This window comes from Cnephaeus nilssonii, assembly GCF_951640355.1.
Source record: "Cnephaeus nilssonii genome assembly, chromosome: 15".
In the NCBI taxonomy this organism is placed as follows: Eukaryota; Metazoa; Chordata; class Mammalia; order Chiroptera; family Vespertilionidae; genus Cnephaeus; species Cnephaeus nilssonii.
Window position 1 is genome coordinate 44,269,138 of NC_137086.1, and position 19,121 is coordinate 44,288,258.

The following is a 19,121-nucleotide window of genomic DNA, read 5'->3' on the forward strand; positions in this document are numbered from 1 at the left end:
TTGGGGATCCAAAGGCCATCAGAGACCTGCCCAAGCACCTGGATTAGACGGCCATTCCTGCCCTAGCCGGTTTGGCGCCGTGGATAGAGCATCGGACTGCAGACTGAAGGGTCCAGGGCTAGATTCCGGTCAAGGGCACATGCCTGGGTTGCAGGCTCAACCCCCCAGTAGGGGGCGTGCAGGAGGCAGCCAATCAATGATTCTCTCATCATTGATGTTTCTCTCTCTCCTTCTCATTTCCTCTCTGAAATCAATAAAAATATATTTAAAAAAAGAAAAGAAAAAAAGGCCATTCCTTGAGAAAAGGAACTGCTTCTCACAGGTGACTGGGTTGGGATTGCTGGCAGGTATGGAAACATGCACCTTTTAGCTCAGAATTTAGCTCTTGTTTGTATGGGAAATGTGGTTATTGGGGAAGGAAGGTCTTGTCTATATCAATAGAAATTTTTTTCTCTTCCTGGCAATTCCCTCCTTTGGGAAAGATGGTTTCAATGTCCTGGGGAGAAAATCTCGGTGAATGTTTTGCCCTTCCAAGCCCACTGCTACTACCTCACCTTTGGCTGACACTTGCCCAGATTCCTCGGCCCGTGTGTTATCCTTAGAGAATGTGGACCCAGTCCCAGGTGGGCTGTCTGAAGGGGTGCCCCACAGAGGGCTGGGACGGAGCAGGGCGAGGAGAAGAGCCCTCCTTACCAAGTCTGACCTGCCTGGGGCCTAGCAGAGGACCCTGACCGGGAGGCTGGGCCTCCAGAGTGGAGCCTGCCAACGCAGCCAAGGGCCACTGGGTGGTTATTGCAGACCCGCAGGGGGAAGACACCGGGTGCTGGTGGTGACAGCTCCTCGCTGGCTGTGCCCAGAAGGCTGCTCCAGCCGGGGATTGGGTAGGGGCAAGGGGCAGCTTCTGTCCGAGCCCCTGCCCTGAAGAAGTTCCCAGGGTCAGGCCTGTTGTTCTGTTGTCCCAGGAGAGGACAGGAAACTGTCAACCCCTTCCTGGAAGCCAGAGATAACACCAGGCCTCTGAAGGACTAGTCCAAATCAGGGTCCCTCTGGAAGTCCAAAGAGAGTGCCCTGGGTGGGGCTGGCAGGGGCCCTGCCGCCCCTCACCCGGGTTAGCAGCCGCCTTCCACCTTGATGTGCAGGATCTTAGAGAAGCCGGGCCTCCGTCGCAGGGCCTGCAGAGCAAACCTGGGTTAGTTCTCCTCGGGGCCAAATCCTCAGGGGCACACAGGTGAGGCTTTCTTCACATCACAACCCCCCCCCCCCCCCCGAGTCCTCAGCCCCAGCCTAGGGTCATGGGGTCTTGGGTGGCCTCAGAGCCAATTCCTCACCTGGAGTTTGGTCACCATGTCTTCAAACAGCTTCTGGGCCTCGGGACTGCTGGGCTCTTTGAAATAATCAGCAATCCCAATCTGGACCACAATGGACTTGAGGTTCCGGCAGATGCCTGGGAAAAGGTGGGTAAGATGAGAGCCCGAGTTTGGCCGGGCTGCCGCCTCTCCCACCACTAATGAAATCAGAACCTGCTGAGAGACAATCAAATGCCAGGCACTGGGATCATAACCAGGAGAGCAGACCCACGCTGCCCGGGGGCTCAACCGGACCATGGGGGAAGGTGGAAGGTGACGTCAGAGCAGAGGCTGCGGTGGACTCTGGGAGGATGAGTGGGCAACAGCTGTGCAGAAGCTCTGGGAATTCCCTGGCAGAAGGGACAGGTGTGCTGTGGCCTGGGCACTGGCGAGTGAGTTACAAAGACAGAGGAGCGGAAGTGAGGCTGATGGGTCTCGGCTGGAGCACAGAGGAGGGGAGACAGGGAGCAAACAAGTTGGGAGCTTAAGGGGACTGGGTGATGCCATGAAGTCAGGAGAGGAGGAGCAGGACGGTCAGGAGGCTGAGGGGGTCCTGAAGGTCATGATTTTGAAGGCTGAGCCGTTAGTTCTGGTGGTCAGTCCCAGGCAAGGCCATGAAGCTGAAGGGGAGGGAAGAAGAGGACCCTGGAAATAATAAGGTCAAAGAACCTTTGGTGCTCTCAGGACCTGAGGTCTTGCCGAGGGTCAAATGGTTTTGGATGATGGTCTCACTTTTGGGTGTGAGCAGCCCAAACTGGGCACCCGTGTCCTCTATGAAGGTGGAGGAATGACCAGGGATGGAGTGGATAGCTGGAGGGAGTGGGGCCAGAGGAGGCATGACTTGGAATCTATACCAGGGAAAGGAGTCTTCCCTCTGAATTATCCTTGGAGGCTCACACACATCTCATTTAATCCTCTCATTCATTCTAGAAAAATCAGCTTAGAAGATGGGGTACAGAACTCAGAGATGTATAGTAACCTGCCTGAAGTCACACAGCTAATAAGCAGTAGAGTCAGAATTGAGACCCAGGTCAGTCAAGCCCCAGAACCTATGCTCTTAACCCGCCTGCTCTCCTGCCTCTGCCCTTGGCTGGAGGCTCACATGGGGGCCGATGCTGCTGCATAGCTCCTGTCTCCAACGCGGGTAGAGCATAGGGTAATAGCTGTAGTTGAGCTGAACTATTTGGACCACATGCTGTAAGGCCGTGAATGCCACACCAGCCTCAGAAGGCACTAGTGGCCAAGCCAGGACTAGAGCCCTGGTCAGTCTAACCCCAGCACTGGTGCTTGCTGACCGGGAGTGACAGGGAGCTGGTTATGCTACTTGCTGGCAAGGCATGGTAAGAGGTGACACGTGTGCCCCACCCCGCATTCCCCATCGCTCACTGTTGAAATGCAGCAGGGCTTTGGGAGTGACGGGGGTGGCCGTGAGCACCAGCATCTCCAGTCCTTTCAGGCCTTCCCGGCAGACCTCAGCCGCCACCTCCTGGGTGATCTCCGACACGTGGTCCAGCTCCAGGACCTGCAGCCTCATGCAGTTTCTTGCTAGGAAGAGGAAGCGGGAAGGTGCTGCTGACCCACTCTCCAGGTTACCTCCTGCCCACCTGATGCTCCAGCTATCACCCAGGCTGCAGCCCAGAGCTCCTCTGAGATGTCAGTATCGCGCCCATGCCTGCATCCCACTAACCCCCACCCTAGCCCCAAGGAAAAACTTACCGAGTGATGCCAGGCCCTGCACCCCACAGCCGGCACCCCCAACCCCCAGGGCCCTGAGGTGGGGCCAACAGCGACCGATCATCTGCAGGCAACGATTACTGAAGCGCAAGGGCTGCTGGCTGGAGAATGGGGGGAAGGAAGGGCCGTCAGGAAAGCCTCTGGTTAAATGACACCCCAAGCCTCACCCTCCTTTGGGCTCACCTTCAGGCTCACCCTTGGGCAAGGGCCCCACCAATCACCCCAGCTGCTCAAGTCAGAAACCTGGGATCATCCCTGACTCCCCCTCCCTCATCTCCTGCCAAGACCCATGGATTCTGATTCCTGAATAAGACTTCAACCTACAGTTCAGACCACGATCAATGTTCATCTGGATTATGACTAGACTACCTGCTGCTGAGGGTACGCCAGTCATTCCTACATTCCCTCACTCAGTCATTCAACAAATGGTTTTAAGAATCTACTACAGCCAAGAACAACTGAGCTAGGCCCTGGGGATGCAGTGGTGACAATACAGACATGGTCCCTGTCCTGAAGGAGCAGACAGTGGGGTGAAGAGGGGCACAAAGAATGTTACCTGTCTGATGTAATCCCATTTTTTAAGATCTAAAATCCCCAGTTGCTTCCCAGCCCTTTCTAGATTAAAAAATGCAAAAATCTAAGCCCCTTCGGCAAGGCCTTCCTGACCTTTCCCCGACCTGACTTTACACACTCACTGCTCGGCTCTGCCCACCACTCACACCAAACTGGCCATTTCCCTGAACACTGCATCATCCCTAAGCACTTGCCCAGGCCACAGACATCTGTCACACTCTTGGTACCACAGATGTGGAACCCACATTTCAGCCTCTGCCCTGAGAACCATGAGTCTTGTGGAGACTGAAATATAGAGAAGCTGTTGCAAAGTGGACTATAGCAGGGTGGGGACAAGGTGCAGTAGGAATGAAGGCAGGAGAACAGTGACAAACTCTCCCAGGATGTTAGTGACAGGACCCTGGAGGGGTTGGGAGGAGTTGTCACATGAAGAGAGGGCTTGGAGGTCAAGGTGCAGGGAGCAGAAAATCCTGCCATGTTCAAGGAGCTCCAAGGAGAGCCATGAGTGACCCCACACCCTGGACTCACCAGCCACCAGCTCTTTTCTACGTTTATACACTGACCACCCTGAACTGCCTTTCACGTGCCAAACCAGCCTCCCTAGTGCTCACGCCTCACTCACTGTGGGCCCTGCAGGCTTCATGGACACATCTCATCTGAGCCAGCAACAGTCCTAATAAGGTCAACAGATCCCTAATATCACCTCTCCTTTGCAGGTTGAGAAACTGAAGCACAATTGGGTTGCCCAAAGTCATACTCTAGTAACCAGGACATGATGTTCATTAAGCCTTGCTCCTAACACCTAAACACACAGATTGATGAAGGTGAATCTGGTCTCCCCAGCCAGATGATCGAGTGGGCCTAGATCTGCTCAGTCCTCAGCCGCAGACCCCACCCAACTCTGTCCCCTCCTGACCCAGCCAGGGCTCACCAGGGGTGAAGCGGCGCCACCTGGAGGGAGACTATCTCTCTGCAGCCTGCGCCCAGGGCCCAAATGACCTCATGGCCGACAGGATCTGTGGCGCTCCTGTTGAAAAGACAAAGCTGGGGCCACCCACTCTCCCCGGTGGCCTCTGCTCCCTTCCCCGAGGCCGCAGAGCTCTTGGGTCTCTGCCTGAGAGCCCGGGGAGAAGGGTGTGCAGAGCAGAGCCCAGGGACCCCTCTTGGGGATGCTTCCGGTGGGATGGACCCACCTGTAGGTGACGGCCTGCAGAGCGCGGCAGTAGCAGCTGGCCAGCCAGAGCGAACGGTCAGTGAGGATGTTGGGACAGTGCGAGATGCGCAGGATCAGCAGGTTGCCCCCCGCCGCCTTCAGCAGGGACTCCAGCCCTGCTTCCAGACAGCCACTGGGGATGGCCCAGAGGTCAGAGAGAGGCCTGTGGCCACCTCCTGCTCTGAGAAGCATCGCCACATAATTCTAGGTCTGTGGCCCAGGAGCACCCTCCCACCCACACACCACCCACCACGGCCTCACCGGGTGCTCCGGGCATACTCCTCCTTGCTTTCCTTCTTGCCCCGCTGCCGAGGCTTCAGGTTCTGCAGTGTCAGCGAGTGGGCCTGGGTGCACCACTGAGCCAGCATTGCCAAGAACTGCAGGGAGAGAGGGGTGACCTGGGGGTGAGGGGTCTGAACCTGGTTGGCTGGAGGTGGACCAGCTCCAGGATAGGAGCTCCATGAGAGCATTTTAGGAAACCAGGCAAGAGGTGGGGTCTTGTGAGGATTGCAAGGACCAAACCTAGAGGGACCAGATGCTGGAAAGGGGGGATGTGTGTGTGCGTGTGCATGTGTGCAGGCGCGCGCGTTGAGTTCACCGCAGGGATGAGTGGGAGGGCAGGGAAAGTGGGCAGAAACAGCTACCTTGGAACAGACTCGGGCATTCTCGAGCAGCACTCGTGTCCAGACAGCAGGGTGGCGGGCCACGAAGCGCCAGTCGCGGCAGACCTCGGCGGCGTGCAGGAGTGTGCGGGTGTCCAAGTAGGTGAAGATGCAGAACAGGGCGGCTCGCATCTTGAGGATCTCTGGGCTGATGACCTCATTGGAACGGGAGGGGCTGCCCCTCTCTGCTCGCCGACCCCGCCCACTGCCTCCCTCAGAGCGGGCTGCACAATACCAAAGGGTCAAAGGTGAGTATGGAGGGTCAAAGGCCAGCATGGGGATGTGGGTGTGGAGCTCGGGTAGGGTAGGAGCTGCAGGAGGCATGGGGGACCCAGGCTGGGGGACCAGTGCCTTGGGGGAACGACAAGGGCCTCTGCATTCCTCTCTTCTGCATCACCCCACCCCTAATTTTGCAAATTAGAAAAGGTAGTCTTTCCTCAAGTAAATTATTTTCAAGATAATATGTCATCGCATAGTCTGAACTCACCCCTTAGATGAGGCAACTGAATCACGTTTGGAGAAGGAAAGGGTGTGGAGGGTTAGGGTACGGATGGAGGGAAACGGGGCCTCTGGGAACAGAGGCAGGTGAGAGGCTGCCTAAAGCAGTCACAGGGCAGCCATCCACCCTGACCGGAGCCCTCTCGCCTCCTGGCCCTGCCCCATCCGCCTAAGTGCATGGCCTTGTTTCTTTCTTTCTTTTTTTTTTTTTTTTACATTTCATAAAATTTTTCCTCTTTATTTAAACATAAAACACATTTACAGCATGCAGGTTAAAAAAAAAGTAAGATTATATGGCATCTTCCCAAATCAATTATCTTCAAATGTATCTTCAAACACTGAGAATAAACCAACATATTCCACAGGTAAACTCGGACTCTTCTATCGCCTTGTGTCAAATTGAGTTACGCACAGTAGTTTTCTTAAGTTAGGCAAATAATTTAATTGCTTATCATGAATAAATATTACTTTTACTTTACTGAGTTACTCTTCTGAACCACTTATCAATACCATTCAGAGGAATGTTAATATATTGAGTACAAAACAAAATACTGCAAATTGAAGTGTCAATGTTTTAGATTATCAGAAATTTTCATTTATAAGAGTAAAACATGGCCTCGTTTCTACAGAGGGGTCCTCAAACTTTTTAAACAGGGGGCCAGTTCACTGTCCCTCAGACCGCTGGAGGGCCGGACTATAGTTTTAAAAAAAACTATGAACAAATTCCTATGCACACTGCACATATCTTACTTTGAAGTAAAAAAACAAAACGGCAAAAACACCCGCATGTGGCCCGCGGGCCGTAGTTTGAGGACGCCTGCATATGGGAAGGCACCCCTCCTCCAACTGCTTCAGGGGCCAGAGTCCGGAGTCAGCACCTAGCTACTCTCCTGTAAATGTCAGTGAACCCACCACATAAACGGAGCCCTTTGGGTGTGGCATCCTTGTGCACCACCCAACTGGAGTGCCCCGTGCTGCAGCACTGCCCTGCCGCCTGAGTTCCCCCCGGGGCTTGCAGGGCGCTGTGGGGAATGCCGTTCTCATTGTGGGAAGTCTGGGCTAGGGGGGAGGGGGTGCAGGAGCCCAGGAGATGTGCTGCCTCAGCCCTGTGTCTTCCGAGAGGGCCTGCTCCATGGGAAAGCCTGACCTCTCTGCCCACCCCGCTAGGACTCACCTGAGAGCCGGCAGCTGCTTAGTGGCCCCGCCATAGCAGGCCCAGGGCGGGGGACGTCCGAGGGGCCCTCGGCCTCTGACTCGGTGGTTCGGGAGCCCACGTCCGAAATGTCGCCCTCCTCGCCCTCCGTGCTGTGCCGGCGGGGTCTGCGCTGCCAGTTCTGAATGGCCTGGCGCCGCAGGCCTGAGCTTCGAGGGGCCTGAGCCCGCTCTGAGCCGCCGTTGGCAGCCTGGGCCCGAGTGCCCACGCCCCCAGGGTTACTGTCCTCCGGGGCCCCTTCTTCTGGCCGGGGCAACTCCAGACTGTCACTGTCATAGCAGCCTGAGCTCTGGGATGCAGCGGGGACACGGCTGGAGGCCCTACGGTGGGGTGGAGCCGATGGTAAGGAGAAGGGAGAGGCACCGGGCCTGCCCAAACGCCCCATCCCGCCCCTAACACTGGCCAAGGGCAACCCACCCGCCCTCCTTTCCAAGAGCCCCTTCTGAGTGTGGAAAGGCAGACGGACGGACAGAGGGGACCCAAGGAGGATGGGGAGAGGGGAGACCCGCCTCCAGACAGGTCAGCCAGCCAGTGGGCCAGGGTGAGGGTGGGCTGCATTGGCGGGGGGGGAGGTGGGCCCGAGGCTTACCCTGTGCTGGGAGAGGAGCCATGCCGTGACACCGCATATGTGCTAGGCATGGCCATCCCCACGTGGTGTTCTCGCTGTGGGCCCCCAGAGCAGGAGGGAAGGGAAGGAGGCAGAGGAGGCAAGAGGATGAGAAGGAGCAGGTAAAACAGGGTGCAAGATGGAGAGAAGAGGAGAGAGAAGAAGGAAAAAAGTTGGGAAAGATGGACAAATAGACAGACAGACAGCCGAGAGGCAGGCTCGCCAGCCCCCTCCGCATACCCACCCCGCACCCCAGGCCCAGCTTGTGACTCCTGGGCTCTCATTGGCAGGGATGGGCCTCTGAATCACACCTCACTACAGCCTCAGGGGCCTGCGCTTCTGCCACCTCAGAGGGGCTCCCCTATTCCTTGACCCCCTACTTCAGGCCTACAGTCTGCTCATGGGGAAGAGTCAAAGAGGGAGCATTACAGGGGAGATGTCAGGCCACATGTGAGGGGAGTTTGTGGAAGTCAGGTGTGCAGGTGGAGGAGGGAAGGTAGGTGGGCACTCACCACTCTGCCTGGGCCCCGGGGCCCGGGCCCAGCTCCACGGCCCAGGCTGGCACTCGGTGTGCTGCCACAGCTGCTGCTGATGACCTGCAGCTGCCGTTCGGCACGGTCCGCCCGCTCCAGGAGCTCCTCGATGAACTGCTGCAGCCGCAGCTTGGCGCTGGCCTCCCGTGCCGCAGTCTCCTTCAGGAACTGGTCGATCTGCACCACCTCCCTGGGCCCGGAGCAGTCTCTTACCCCGGTGCCTCAGCCTGTCTGCCCACCCACCCTCTAGAGGAGGCCCTGGCCAGTGGGGGAGCGACATGGGGCACCGCTGCCCCCCGTGTCTGCTCATGGTCACATGGAAACACACAGAACAGGCCCAGGCACACTGTCCCACACAACGGCACACACGGGAATGCCAGCATATATTCCGAGTTACACACTCACACCCCACTCACCCAGCCCCACACAACTGGACATCCCTGTTCCCCAGGCATACTCAGTCACACACAGCCACCTCCTGCCTCCAGACACACACAGTCACACAGCCAAGTACGCAAAGTCCAATACATAGCCCCACACTCAAATATATGTATTCATGTTCATTCGCAGGCACACAGTCTGAGAAAGGCACAGCTCACCAACACATTCAACCCCCCCCCCCCACCTCCCTCCCCACCACACACACATTTTTCAGAAACCTTCTCAGATGCAGAAGCATACTTCCAATTGCACTACCACCCTCCAGGAGTTGCATGTACACACAGCACACTTAAGAGTCACAAGAGCATTTACTCCCAATTGCATTCACGGTTGTTCATGCATCCACTCAACATTGACTGAGCACCTTCTTGGTTCTAGGTATTGGGGACACAGCAGTGAATAAGCAGAGAAAAATTCCTGCCACCATGGAGCTTGTATCACTATGGGGACAGATGCATAACACCTACATATTTCATGATTCTACACTTAAAGACGAGAGACATAAGGAGAAGCAACAAAGACTGAGGAGGAGCAAAGAGATAGAAGGAGATCCCAGGAGAGTGTCCTGGAAGCCAAGTGAAGAATGTGTTTCACCGGCCAGCCTGGCTCAGTGGTTGAGCATTGACCTATGAACCAGGAGGTCACGGTTCAATTCCTGGTCAGGACACATGTCCGGGTTGCGGGCTCGATTCCCACTGTGGGGCATTGCAGGAGGCAGCTAATCAATGATTCTCTCTCATCATTGATGTTTCTATCTCTCTCTCCCTTTCCTTTCCTCTCTGAAATCAATTATATATATATTTTAAAGAACGTGTTTCAAGATCAGCTGTGTCAAAGGCTGCTGATAGGCCAAGTAAGATGATGGTTTGGCCTTGGCAACATGAAGATCGTTGGTGACAAGGAGAAGAGTGGTGGAGGTGGACACCTAATCAGATTGGGTTCAAAAGAGAACACAGGGAAAGAAATTGGGAGACAAGGAGGATAAGCAATACTTTAAAGAGTTGTTCTGCAAGAAGGCGAGAAAAGGGGCAGCTCAAGGGGGAGGTAGGGTTGTGGCAGGTGGCAGAATGAGCTTGTTGGTGTGCTTTCAGGAATGATACAGTAGGTAGGGGGAATCTCATGAGGGCAGTGGGAGAGGGGGGAATTCGGCTGTGTCTCTGAGTGTGCAAAAGGGAAGAGGACCTGGTGCCATAATGCGGGAGCTGGCTTTGGCTAGGACAGTGGTCGGCAAACTCATCAGTCAACAGAGCCAAATATCAACAGTACGAGGATTGAAATTTCTTTTGAGCCGAAAACCGACTTCTGCGCATGGGCCACGAAGTTTCAATCGCACTGTACGTGCGTGCCCCCGCACGTGGTATTTTGTGGAAGAGAGACACTCAAGGGTCCAAAGAGCCGCATGTGGCTCGCGAGCCGCGGTTTGCCGACCACTGGGCTAGGAGAATAGAGAAGGAAGAGAAACACAGTCTTCATTGGCACACATGGTCATACTGCCATGGACGCACAGTCCTAAACACAGTCATGACACTGTTGGCCCCACAGGCACCACCGTTCCATGCTCATGGCCTCACACACAGACACACTCATTGCCACACTCACGGTGGGTGGCAGTAGCACAATGACACACAGGGTCACCCACGAGGGAACACTGGCGGGCACATTCACCCCCGGGGCCCGGCGGGCCACTCACTGCTGCTTGCGGCTCAGCTCCTGTTCCTTGTGCACGAGGTCCTGCTTGAGTGAGGCCAGCAGCTCCACGCTCACGTCCACCTGGCGCGAGAGCTCGGACGCGCGCTCCTCCAGCTCCTCCTTCTCGCGCCCCAGCCGCGCGCTCTCCTGCCGCGCCGTCTCCAGCTCCGCGGCCTTGCGCTCCAGCTCGGCCTGCAGCCGGCCCACCTGGCCGGCAATCTTCTGCTCCACCTCCTCGCTCAGCCGCTCCAGCCGCCGGTCCACCTCCAGCTTCTCCAGCGCGCGGATCTTGAGGCGCGCCAGGCCCTCCTCGTAAGCCACATCGGCGGGCGAGGGGGAAGCGGGCGAGGCGGTGGTGGGCCCGGGGCAAGGGCTGGGGCCGGGGGGCGGCGTGGAGCACGCCGAGGAGGCCACGGACTTGCGGGCGAACAGCTCCCCCAGCGGGATCTCAATCTCGCGCAGCGCGTAGCGGGCGGCGGCGGCGGGCACGAGGCCGGGCTCCGCCAGCTCCTCGCAGGGCAGGCCGGCGGGCACCAGGTCGCCGGGGAAGTGGGCGAGGGGCGCGTGGTGGTGGTGGTGGTGCAGCAGGTGGGGCGGGGCGGGCGCCGGCCCGGCCGCCTGCTCCTTGCCCTGGAAGGACGTGCTCTCGAAGACCTCGCGCCGGGCGCCGGGCACGGCCAGCAGGGCGGCGGGCTCGGGCGCCAGCGGGAAGCCCGAAGCCGCGGCGGCCGCTGCGGCAGCTGCGGCGCCCTCGCAGATGCTGTTGGTCTTGGAGAGGATGTAGAGGGTCTCGTACGTGTGGCTGTACTCCAGGTGCGCGCGCAGAGACGACAGGCTCCGGAAGCGCTTGTGCTCCCCGCAGCGGGGGCAGCGGTACGGCAGGTCCAGCGAGGCCATGGCCCCGCCGCCCCCGCGGCCTTCGGGCTCCACCGCGGCCGCCCCGCCGATCAACCGGGTGCACTCATGGGGGGCCGCGGGCGAGCCCCCCTGCGGGATCAGGAAGGCTCAGGGCACCCGCGGTCAGGGGTGAGGAGGCTAGAAGAGAGGGAGTAGGTCTTAGGAAGGGTATCCCCGCTTCCCTTCCTCACACCCCGTACCCGTACCCGTACCCGTGAGGAAATGGACTTTCCCAGGACAACATGTGCCCAGAGAGGGGCGAGGGGAGACCCATGGCCTGACCTCCCAGAGGGGGCTGGCTTGCTGTGGTACCTGTGCAAGGGCCTGTGCATGTGTGAGAGTGGAAAAAAAAAAAAAAAAAGAATCCTTTAAGGAAAGAAAAAAAAAAAAGGCATTCGTTTTGCGAGGTCGGTAAGGCTCAGTGGGTTGAGCAGCGTCCCATGGACCAAGAGGTCCCAGGGTTTGATTCCTGGTCAGGGCACATGCCAGGGTTGAAGGCTAGATCCTCAGTGTGGGGTGTACAGGAGCCAGTCATTAGAAGTGTCTCTCATTGACATTTCTCTCTCTCCCTCTCTGAAATCAATAAAAAAATTATTTTTAAAAAGACATTCGTTTTATTTATAATAGTTCCAACCTGGATATAACCCAAGTGCCCATCACCAATAGAATGAATAAACTGTGGTATATTCATATATTCATAATGGAATAATAACCCAGCAGTAAGAAAAGGAACCATTGGTACATGCAACAACATGGATGAAAGAAGCCAGACCAGGGTGCACACTATAGGATTCAATATACGTGGAGTTTAAGAACAGACTAAATTGAAGATGACAAAGTCAGAATGGAGGTTACCCCTAGGGGTCTCTATGGACTGGGAAGGGGCAAGAGGGAACCTTATGTAATACAGGTGTATACATATGTAAACAATCAACTGTACTGGTACACTTGAGATTTGTGCACTATATGTACCTGACTGGATGTATGTTACATCTCAAAAAAAATTCTTAAAAGATATGCTTATTTCCAATAAGCCAGTCAATGAAAGAAAAATACCACATGATCTCACTCATTTATGGATAATAAAGAACATTACAAACTGATGAACAAAAATATAGATACAGAGACAGTAAAGCATCAAACAGACTGTCAAATTACAGGGGGAAGGTTAGGGAGGGGGGGGGGGGAGATAAGAGATCAACCGAAGGACTTGTATGCATGCATATAAGCATAACCAATGGACACAAAACTCTGGGGGGGGTGAGGGCATGTATGGGTGTGGGGTGGGGGGGACAATGGTAAGATATGTACACATATAATACCTAAATTAAAAAAAGTGAGAAAAAAAAACATATGCTTATTTCCATGTCATGTGAACCACACCCATAAGACAGGCTGGACAACTGGTACCAGGATGCAGTGACGAAGATGTCACCTCACCTGACAGTACCCCTGTGTCACTGTTTGTTCCTACCCTTTCTTCTGAACCCTGCTCTCCAATCCCTGCCGCTCCAGGCACCTAGGTCCTTTCCTCGGATCTCATTGCTACGTTGGTCTCCAATAAGCGGCCTTGCCTGTCCTTTACTCCAGGGGTCATGATATTTGTCCTCCCCAGACCTCTTCTGGCACAAGCAGCCACCCTTCCTGGAATCCCAGCCTTGGTCACCCTCAACTCCCACTGTGCATCCCCCCATCATCTCTGGCTTCTGGTCACCCCTCCCCTGCCTCCTGGGATCTCTCCCCCATTCCTCACTGCCTTCTTCTTTCTAAAGGCCTGCAATCCGGTTTCAACCACCCTCTGATGTCACATGCTCCACCAGATCACAGCCCACCTGCTAGTCAGACAATTCAATTGTCATCAGGTATCTTTACCCACTTGACCCCTTGGCTGAGTCTCCTGACCCCTCAGACTTTATAGGTTACCATTAAGGTGCCTAGTTTGGGATCTCTGACCTCCTCTTCTTGCTGCTTTCCTAATCTTCTTGTCTCCTGATGGGAGGTCTTCATGCCCCCTTTGCCTCTATCTTCTCCCCTGGCACTCCCAAGAGTTAACTCACACGGTAAATCCATTAAGTCTCAGCTCTGCCTCTCCATCCTGACTTGTTCTTGAGTTCCATTTGCTTTGGCATTTCCACATGGATGTATGAGTGTGTAATGTCTGTTCCCTTTGCAGCCCAGCCCCCAGTCCTCCTCATGAGAAGAGCACCCTGCTTTGACCTTGGGGAACCATTGTTCCTTTCCCGTTTTCTCAGTCCATGTGGTCTGGGTGGGGGTTGATGGCCCATCCCTGGCTTCAGGGGTAAGAATGTGATATAGGCCTGGTGAACCAGAGGCTTGGGATGAGCACATATCACCCAAGTTGAATCAATGAGTATTTTCTCATTGAGTTAATGAGTTTTTTCTCCAGAACTTCTTTGGAACTCCGGGAGGGAAGCATCCCTTTGGGCTCAGGTTTCTAAGCTGATGAGGCCATCTTTGGGAGGAACCACCTGGGAATGAAGCCAACATAAAGAAGCAGAACTGACCCCAGCTGGCATGGCTCCCTCGTTGAGCATTGACCTATAAACCAGGAGGTCATGGTTCGATTCCCGGTCAGGGCACATGCCTTGGTTTCAGGCATGTGCAGGAGACAGACAATCACTGATTCTCTCTCATCATTGATGTTTCTATCTCTATCTCCCTCTCCCTTCCTCTCTGAAATCCAAGAAGAAGAAGAAAGAGGAAGGAGGAGGAGGAAGAGGAAGGAAGAAGAAAGAGATAAAGAGAGATTCCTTAAAGACACTGTTTAAGCCAGCTGGACATGAGTCTGTTACTTGCACCAGGAAAAAGTCCTCCAGACATTAGAATCAGGAGTGGAATTTTTAAAAGCAACAGACCCTCAGAAGGCATTAGCTGAACTAAGGGGGGAGTACACAGTACTGCTCCACCCACTTGGAAGTGGTGAACCCTGCTACATGGCAGCAAAGCAGTTGACTAAGCTCTCCCGCTGCCTCTGGAGCTTAGACGATGTTCCCACCTAGGCTGGAACTGTAGGGGACTTGTAGAAAAATGTCACAGCATTGGGGTGTGGCCTCAGTAAGGTCCAATAAGAAAGACACGCTCTGGCCCATCTGAAAGCAGAGGGAGAAAATGCTGCTGCGCCCAGAGAGGCTCTTTCTGCCTGAGGCCAGTAATCCAATATGGCTGAGAGTCAGATAATTAAGAGCCAGTTCTCTGCTTCTAGCTAAAGTCAGCTCAGGCAAAGACAGGGAAGCTGGAAACACAGAGGGAGACAAGCCTGGGGCCTGTCAGGCTCTTGACTCCCCAGACCCTCCTGCAACCCTTCGGCTGTGCCCTCCCAGCTCCACAGAAGCAACCGCTGCTTTCATTATAAGCAGCCTCCCATGGGGATGCAGTTTGAGTGGGAAGGGGCAAATGAACTATGCCTCCCACCCTACAGTAGGGATGTGAACGGCCCTGTGGTACAGGCCTACGTAGAGGCCACAGAACCATGGGCTCCTGGGATGTGCAGAGCACCAAGGCCTGTTGCTAAGAGACAACCCCTCCTGCTTCCCAACACCATCACCAGGGACTCCATTCAAGAATTATAACTTCAGTGAGGTCTCTAGTTTGGTTAATAGCTCTGGGGATGACTGAATGCAAATTGACTGAAAGCTTCCTAATGATTAAGGGAATTGTATTGCCAGAAAAAAAACAACCCACAAACCTGGAAAACAAAGGCTAGGGAATACTGAGCTCCTACAGTTCCCCACCCACCAAACCCACACCACTGGGAGGGGACTCCTCAGTGCCCCTCAGGGGCCAAGAGCACAAATGACAAGGGTCGCTGTCTGAAACAGCACAACCAGAGCAACCAATACGGGGTCCTTGCCAACTGGCCGAGCGTGTGGAACATGCTATGGGCTTGTGACCACTGGGTGATTTTCCTCATCTCCCCTCTTCAGCTGGGAGAGTGTTTGTTCTTTCAGTTACCCGATTTTTCCTCCATCATTGTAACCTGGCCATACATTGAAAGACCATGAGGGGCTAGCTAGCTCAGTACCTTGCCAGACAGCTCACCAAGATCTTGAAGTGGGCCTGAATGTGGTAACTCAGTAAGAAGTTGGAACGTTTCATTCCAGAGATAGGACAGTGTGTTTTGCCGGGCCGATGTGGCGCAGTGGTTGAGCTTCGACCTATGAACCAGGAGGTCACGGTTAGATTCACAGTCAGGGCACATGCCCAGGTTGCAGGCTTGATCCCCAGTGTGGGGCATGCAGGAGGCAGCCAATCAATGATTCTGTCTCATCATTGATGTTTCTATCTCCCTCTCCCTCTCTGAAATCAATAAAAATATATTTTTTAAAAACCCACAGAGATAGGACAGTGTTTTTTTTTTTTAAGTTTTGTGAGAGATAATTGCATTATGATAAATAAAATTTGGTAAAAATTTTATGGAGGGGTTCTGTGTAGATCTTGGACAGCCAAGAGGTAGAATGTAGTGGACATGCATTGTTTTTGCTGCTCAGCTCCAGTCGCCCTTTGTGGATAGACCCCCAATTTTCCCTTAGAGAACCATTCCCCCCACTTTGTTTTTTTTTCCAATTTTTTTTATTAAGGTATTATATGTGTACATATTTTACCATTCCCCCCCCACCCCACTCCCATATATGCCCTCACCCCCCAGAGTTTTGCGTCCATTGGTTATGCTTATATGCATGCATACAAGTCCTTTGATTGATCTCTTATCTTCCCCACCTCTCCCTAACCTTCCTGCTATAATTTGACAGTCTGTTTGATGCTTTACTGCCTCTGTATCTATCTTTTTGTTTAAGTTTTTAATGTTCTTTATTATCCATAAATGGTGTCTCTGTAGAGCTGACCCCACACCTCCTAGCTCCAGGGGAGCACAGATGCCATTAGCCTGTTCATCACAGTGATCATTCAGTAACGGGCTAATTCAGCCACTCAGGGACCTATGCTCAGCTGGTAGAACACGAGCCTGGATCTGCTTGTGACCATTTCTGTCCTCTCTTTGGGCAAGGAGAAAAACAGACTATGGATGACATCCCTTGAGCATCCAATCCAGATGTGCCTGAAACTTTAACCTAAGACTTGTCAATTGTAATTAGACAGCAAATTCTTTTTGTAGCTTAAAGCATTGTTGCTAGTCACTAGTAATGAGACTCTGGACTAATACAAAGACCCACAGTGTCAAAAAAACCTTGGACTACCTCTTGCCCCCTCCCCAGCATCCCTATTTCCTTCAGTGGTGCTGCTGCCCTCCCCTCTGTCACACCATACCCACTGGCCATCTTGATTTTGCTCTCTCTGCTAACCATCAAGACCTGCTGATATTTCAACCCAATTGTTTTCATGCTTCATGCTTCTCTGGGCCACTGCCTCCTCACACCTAGGACTGCTGGCCCAGCTTCAGTCTCACAGCTCTGTTCCATCCCGTATTAGGCACCAGATCCCTCTGTCTCCAAATGACTCCTGCTCGTGCTTCTTCAATGGCTCCCCATCGTCTATTAACTGCAGCCAAACTCCTCAGCTTCACACCTTGGCATCACTGTATTCCTGCCAATCTGCATATGAGAAATGGCCTGGCTGTTTCACTTGCATTTCTTTGATTACTCTAGCTAGACATTTTTTTCCCACACATTTATCAGTCACCTGTGTCACTTGGTGACTTGCCTATGCACTACTTTGCTCATTTTTAGACTGAACATTCATATTTTCTTATTGATTTGCAAAGGCTTTTTATAATATCGATCCTTTGTCATTTATATACTACCAATATTTTTCTCAGGTGTGTTGATTGGCTTTTACTTTTATTTATGATCTTTATTGATATACTAATGTTTAAAATTTGCATCAGTAAAATCTTTCTGATTTCCGATTTTGTTGTTATGCTTAGGAGGTCCAGCCCTACCCAAAGTTTATGTATAAAGTTACATATGTTTTCTTTCAGTACTTTGTGATTCCTTTTGGTAAAAGTACAGAAACAAAATTCTTAATTAAGGGCTTTAAACAGTCTTAAAACCATAAACTTACAATGCCTTGGTAGCATGTAAATATTTCAGGCTGTGTGGTTTCCTTTTATACAATGGAGTTTTAATCCATCTAGAAATTTTCGGTATGTGTGGTAGGACACGGATCTAAAAAAATCCAACTTTTAGTTATGGACATTTTCACACATATTCAAAAATAGAGAGAATATGATGTTGAATTCCTGTGTACCTATCTTCCAGCTTTGACTATTATTAACTCATGGTCAATTTTGTTTCATGGGTACACTGCTCCCCAGCGTCACACATGCCTCACCAACCCTTCGATAATTTTGAGAATCCTAGATACCATATTATTTCACCCCGAAATACCTTAGTCTGTAAAAAACAGGACTTCAAATTTTAAAAAGATACCTAATATTTAGTAACTGCTCTAATATCACCTTCCTTTAGCTATTTTAAAACCTCAGAAGTACCCTTGAGAGGTAAATACAAAAGATGTTTCTCTGACAAGACCAACAAAATAAATAGCCCTCTGGTAAATCTATTCAAAGGGGGGGAAAAAGAAAGAAAACAAACACATAACACTATAATGAGAAAAGGGATATCGCTGACAGAGAAGGTTTTTTCAAATTACTGAACTTCTACCAGGTACACCTCTTGGCCTAAATTTTTGAAAATCTAAATGAATTGAATGCTTTTCTAGGAAAATATAATGTATCAAAATTGACTCAAGAAGAAATAGAAAACCTGAATAGACTAATAACTATAAATAAAACTGAAGAAGTTGGCAAAGTGATCAGGGATATTATAAATAGAATTCAGTTCACGCACACACACAACTGTTCAGGAAAAGGGTCATTCTGTAATGTGTGGTCAGCATGGTGTCAGGACACCTGTGTGTGCCTGTCCATCCAGCTAAGTGCTGATCCCGCCTGTGGGGGTATCTTTCAGGGCCTCAGAAGTGGCCAACCTTCCTCTCTTCCCCATGTGCTTTCGAAGTACCCTTTGTCTGCATATTACCCTGCTAGAACAGGGGAAGGGGAATTGTGGGGGTGCAGGCCTGTGCATGGATGTGCAAGGTAGAGGAAGGAAGGGGCTTCTAGGATCCACGTGGCTCTTCACCTGAGGCCGGCTTTCCCCAGTTTCCCTCCATCTGCTGGAGCTGAGGAATGAGCATGAATGATTCTTAGGAATATTTTTGCCTCATTGTACATACCTCCTCAGCAAGAGCATGAAGCTTTGCAAGAAGGTGATGGAGGCAGGGGGCGGAGGGAGAGGAAGTAAAAGAAAAACAATAGTTTTGTCTAGTTAAATTCCATCACAGCCCAGCCAGTGTGGCTCAGTGGTTGAGCATTGACCTATGAACCAGGAGGTCACAGTTTGATTCCTGTTGGGGCACATGCCTGGGTTGCAGGCTTGATCCCAGTGTGTGTGGGGGGGGGGAGGGGGGGCCGTGCGGGAGGCTGCCCATCAATGACTCTCTCTCTTCACTGATGTTTCTATCTCTCTCCCTTGCTCTTTGAAATCAATAAAAATATATATTTTTAAATTCCATCGCAATCCTGTACTATGAGCACCATGCCAGAACAGTTAGAGGTTCTCCTTTGTATTCTAGTCTCCCCAAATCAGCAATCTCTACAGCCCGAAGAACCTGCCTCCTATTTCCACCTAGATCTGCCTCCTTAGCATCCCCAGGACCTTTTATGCTCCTTCTCCCATCTG

General features: G+C 52.7%; 1 protein-coding gene across 1 annotated transcript; it reads right to left on the reverse strand.

Moving 5' to 3' along the window:
- Window positions 1-1,066: 1,066 nt before the first annotated feature.
- On the reverse strand, window positions 1,067-11,406 carry FBXO41 (F-box protein 41; the record flags this gene model as incomplete). Its single annotated transcript, XM_079791892.1, has 12 exons — window positions 1,067-1,172; window positions 1,329-1,444; window positions 2,733-2,891; window positions 3,063-3,181; window positions 4,585-4,680; window positions 4,847-4,999; window positions 5,128-5,243; window positions 5,511-5,752; window positions 7,201-7,559; window positions 7,829-7,902; window positions 8,359-8,569; window positions 10,511-11,406. The coding sequence occupies 12 exons, from the start codon at window positions 11,404-11,406 to the stop codon at window positions 1,110-1,112; spliced, it is 2,604 nt and encodes an 867-aa protein (XP_079648018.1). The 3' UTR covers window positions 1,067-1,109.
- Between the last annotated feature and the right edge of the window lie 7,715 nt (window positions 11,407-19,121).